Source organism: Caenorhabditis briggsae (assembly GCF_000004555.2).
Source record: "Caenorhabditis briggsae complete genome, chrIV, whole genome shotgun sequence".
Taxonomy (NCBI): Eukaryota; Metazoa; Nematoda; class Chromadorea; order Rhabditida; family Rhabditidae; genus Caenorhabditis; species Caenorhabditis briggsae.
Window position 1 is genome coordinate 12,857,859 of NC_013487.2, and position 4,897 is coordinate 12,862,755.

General features: G+C 41.3%; 2 protein-coding genes across 2 annotated transcripts in view; one reads left to right on the forward strand and one right to left on the reverse strand.

Moving 5' to 3' along the window:
* Nucleotides 1-2,454, forward strand: part of Cbr-smgl-2 — a gene marked incomplete at both ends in the record, with an annotated part of 4,418 nt that extends 1,964 nt beyond the window's left edge. Inside the window, 4 exons of the mRNA XM_045236075.1 lie at nt 60-477; nt 533-1,118; nt 1,177-1,450; nt 1,615-2,454. Coding sequence (XP_045093733.1) covers nt 60-477; nt 533-1,118; nt 1,177-1,450; nt 1,615-2,454 — 2,118 coding nt within the window. The remainder of the gene's footprint in view (nt 1-59; nt 478-532; nt 1,119-1,176; nt 1,451-1,614) is intronic.
* Nucleotides 2,455-2,502: 48 nt separating this feature from the next.
* Nucleotides 2,503-3,710, reverse strand: Cbr-nape-2 (the record flags this gene model as incomplete). Its single annotated transcript, XM_002634454.2, has 2 exons — nt 2,503-2,622; nt 3,285-3,710. 2 exons carry the CDS (start codon nt 3,708-3,710, stop codon nt 2,503-2,505), a joined length of 546 nt encoding a protein of 181 aa, XP_002634500.2.
* Between the last annotated feature and the right edge of the window lie 1,187 nt (nt 3,711-4,897).

The following is a 4,897-nucleotide window of genomic DNA, read 5'->3' on the forward strand; positions in this document are numbered from 1 at the left end:
CACGTTTTATTGAATAGACAGTAAATAAACTCGAAAATCACCTAAAAACGATTTTCCAGAACTACGCCGAGCAAACCAAGGGATGGATCATTCTGATGCTCCACAGTACGCTGTCGGTCGAAGAACAAGACAAGGTATTTGATCAAGCTCCGACGGGGGTTCGAAAGTGTATTCTATCCACAAACGTCGCTGAAACATCAGTGACAATAGATGGAATCAGATTTGTAATCGAATCGGGAAAAGTGAATTTGATCAAACACGAACCGGGCACTGGGACCCAGAAACTCACAGAGTTCTGGGTCAGCAAAGCATCAGCAAATCAACGAAAAGGACGTGCCGGACGTACGGGACCAGGGATCTGCTATCGGCTGTATTCCCAGGAGCAATTTGAGAAAATGGAAGACTTTACACAATCGGAAATCAATCGAGTATCGCTTCAGGAAATGTCTCTAAAGATGATTAGTCTGAATTTGGGATGTAAGATTTTATAAGATTTTTGCAGTCTATAAATATAAGACTTTCATTTTTCCAGTGGACCCTCGAACGTTCCCATTCATTGAGAAGCCTTCTGAAGACGTGCTAAATGAGGGATTGGAGATTCTGAAATTCCAACGAGTCTTAAGATCTGACAGGGATATTCTGACGCTGACAGCGCTGGGAAATATGGTTTCAAAGCTTCCGGTAGACGTTCCGATCGCAAAGATGTTGGTTTATGGATGTGTGGTGGATGAGATAGAGGTTATGCTTACTGTAGCAGCTGGCCTTTCCGTTCAATCTCCATTCACAAATCGATCCTATCGAGAGCTGGAAATTGTTGAACGGCGAGCATCGCTGACTAGCTCAATGGGCGATCCATTCACGCTAATCGCTGTTTTTCGAGAATGGGTACTCCAGAAAGCCTATGAAGGAAGTGCTAGGCGATGGACGATGGAGAATGGGATTGATGAGCATCGGTTGTATGAGATTAGTAAGCTTCGGAATCAGTATCGACAGATTCTAGAGGACGCTGGGTTGGTTGAGAAGGCGTCGGCTGCGGAGACAGGTGAAGACGATTCGAGGCAGAGGAGAATTGATCAGGGAGAGAAACGGAAGTTGTTCGATTTGAAGAGAAGTCAGAGGTAAGTGATGGTCCCGCAACGACATCTACAGTAACCTAAGAATATTTGTACTCTTCAGAAACAACGATCGCCGTCAAAAAGTGCTCAACGCCAACAAGCACTTTGACAAGATTCTAGAAGACAAAGAGGAAGAAGACCTGGAAGCGGAGATGGATCCATTGAAAGCTGATGTGAAGACAGTCGAATTTCTACTGAGTCACAAACAGCGTGACGTGGAAACGATTCGAAAATCACATAAAATCTCCAGGAGAACGGCAGAAGTGGTCAGGGTGATCATAGCAGCTGGATTGTATCCGAACTTTTCAATTCTGGATCCGGTTAATAAGTATGGGGTAAGCTTCGATTTTAGTAGGCCATTTCCCATAGTGGCCTAGAAAACTTCGGCCACCATGTTAAAATGGCCTAGAAAACGTGACATGTGAATATCAGCCCATTTCTAGGCCATTCACTAAAAACTCAACTTGCAAAAGTTAGGCCACTATACAATTTTTTCCAGTACGGCCAGGAAATGTACGCCCACACTCGCCTGAAACCCTTCACTCAAATCCATCCCAACTCCTCGATTGCTCAGTACCATCCGGAATCCATCGATCCTCGTCAATCGTCCGAAGGATTCTCCCAGCTACATCAAATCCCATTCTACAGTTTACTTCTAGAAACCACAAAGCCTTATATCTGTAATGTGATGCCGGTTCCAGCAGTTTACTCACTGCTTGTTGCTCAGAAAATCGTTATTGAAGAGGATTGGACACTTTTGATTGTTGACGATTTTCTGGAGCTGAAATTCCGAAAATCCGAAGATTGTAGATCGGTGATTTTGGATGCGAAGGAGATTCGATACGAGTTGACAAAGGGTCTCGCAGCGAAATTGGTTGGAGAGGAAGGATTCAGTAGTCGACGTCTGACGAAGTATATCGAGCTTCTGAATCAATCGATTGTGGAAAAAGGAATTGAACTGGCAGTCAAAAGGAATATTCATCCACCGAAAGTTCTGACAGGGATTGGGATTCATTCTCCAGATGGTGGTGTGGATAAAGAAGAAGACGTGGATGAGCTTGTACAAAAGTATGATAAGGATGCTTCTAAGGATCCAGAAGGATCAGAGGACGATGAAGATCAGAAAGTGATGGATGAGTTGAGAGCTGATGTGATGTGCCCACCGACTAGGGATATGGTGGAGGATGCCGAGAAAGCGGAGAAGAAAAAGAAGGAGGTACCCAAGGAGTCATACTATGAGACGCTGTTGAAAAGGCAAAAAGAGAAAGAGGAGGATGATAAGGATAAGAAAGATCAGAAGAAGCCGAAGCTGGAGCCAGTGGATGTCAAAGAGGAATAGATCATAATTTATTGACTTTTTTGTTTCCAAATAAACATTTAACACAAATCACTTTTTATCCGGAGCCTCCCAAATGCGGCCCATTTCAATTGTCACAAAATTTGTGTCCTTGAGATCTTCGCGAGCGTCCATTAGCTCTTTCAGCTTGTCACGTGGCTCCAGATAGTACTGAAAATTTGAAATGATCGATTTTCAGTGCGCTCCAACAATGTACGGACCGGAATTTCGAAAATTCCGAAGCTTTTTCGGAGTTAGAGCTTTTTTGAATTACGGTATTTTAAAGGCGCACGACGAAAAGTTTGCTTGTGGGTCTCGAGCGGAATTGCTTAAAAAATTTTTTTCGTTCTCCAATTTTCTTTTGTCAATTTTTCGAGCTTTTGTGATGGAAAAGTGGAAAATTTTATCGTAAAACTGGAATGTTCAAAAAATTCAACAATTTTTAAATATCGGAATATTCCGAAATTCCGGAATTTTTAAAAATTGGAATTTTCTGTGATTCCGAAATTTCTAAGTTTTTCGAAATCCGAATTTTCCGAAATTCCATTTTTTTTAAATCTGAGTTTTCCGAATATGTTCCGAAATTTCGAAAAGTTTAAAATCGGAAATTCTGAAATTCCGAAAACTTAAACATCGAAAATTAGGAATTTTCCGAAATTCCAAAACTTTACAGATTAATTTTTTTTAGAAATTCCAAAAATCGAAAATTGGGATATTCAGAAAATTTTTGGAAGGGCCATTCCAAACATTCCTGTTGCTCTCATCATGCAGAAAATTTGGATTTTCATCCATTTTTCAGTATTTTTCAATTGAAAAACAGTTCTCTCTCTCACCTCATACGATCCCATATGATACGTTCCCCAATGAATACCAATACTATTCTTCGATCGGATCATTTCATGAACTCCGATCGCTTCTTCCGGATTAATATGCTGTGATTTCATGAACCATCTCGGCTCATACGCTCCAATCGGAATAGCTGCCAAATCGAATGGCCCGAGCTTCTTTCCAAACTTTTTGAATTCCGAATCACAATTTCCGGTGTCTCCAGAATAGTAGAATCGCCGATTCTCACCAATTACTGCCCACCCGGACCAGAGTCTTCTGTTACGGTCGAATGGTCCACGCTGGCCCCAGTGCTGTGCTGGCAAACACCAAATCTGGAATTCCTTTCCGTTCTTCTCGAATGTTCCATGTTCTCCCCAATTGAGTTCAGTGACCGATGAGGATCCGTCGATTCCGATGCCCTGTCCTTCCATTCAACTTTTCATTCCCATTGGAACAAACCAATAGATTCCAGGATTCATACTACAAACAAAATGATCATATACCTTCAAAAAAAGGAATTCTTACTCTGTGATCTTCTTCACTGCTTCTGCATCCAAATGATCGTAATGATCATGGGAGACCACTGCGAAATCTAACTCTGGCAGATCCTCTAATTCCATTGGAGGTGGTCGATATCTCTTTGGACCAGCAAAACTGGTGAATGATGCTCGTTCCGCCCACACTGGATCCGTGATAAACTTGACGCCTTCTAGACTGACCAGTACTGTAGCATGTCCGAGCCACGTGGCAAACAGATCGGAATTACTTTGGAAGTCTGAGGCGGTGATGTTGTGGACCGGAATTTCAACATCAAGAATTCGCTGGTCAGTGGGGACGTTTTCCAAGTTGGTTTCTTTGAAAAGGAGTTTTGGAATTTGGAAGAAACCTGGAATTCCACCCCAGTTTTTGAAGGATGGAGGGTTAGCGAATCTGCAAGGATTTCGGTACTGTTTTTTCAAAATTATTAATGTTACATGAGCTCAAAGTTGCAAGTCAGGGCTTGCCTTCTATTGGAATGTTTATGGTATTTTTAGTTCAAAATATCCATCTTTGGGTGTCTAAAGACTATAGTAGAATTTGCTGGATGAGTCTAAACATTTTAGAGTGTATTAAACAAAACCAGAAATTCAATCTTGTAGTTAACAATTTTTTTTGGGAAAATTCGTCCGAAAGCTTGAAACCTTGAAACCAACCAAGTGACAAAACTTGAAGCTATAGCACTGATACGATTTCAAGCGATATATCTAACTTGGATGAAATTATTCAAAAAAGTTTGCAACTACAAAATCGAAGCCCTATTTTTGTTTAATAAGCCTGGAAATTTTCAGCCTTATCCAACAAAATCTACAGTAGCTTTCCGAAATTCAAAGTGGACTCGCTCTAACAGGAGCTAACTCATTACGTGCACTTCGAACTTAATTATCTCAGTTCCTCTGACTAGGGAACTGTCTGGAGTCGTCTCCAAGTTACACTTCATGACTTATATCATTAGAAAGCCCGTAAAATTCTGGTTCGGAATATGTTTTCTGTTTTTGCGAAACGGCGGGAGCTTCGAGAAAATTAGGTCACAAGAAAATTTAGTGCTAGTTACACCTGTTGATTTTGCATTGAAAATCGA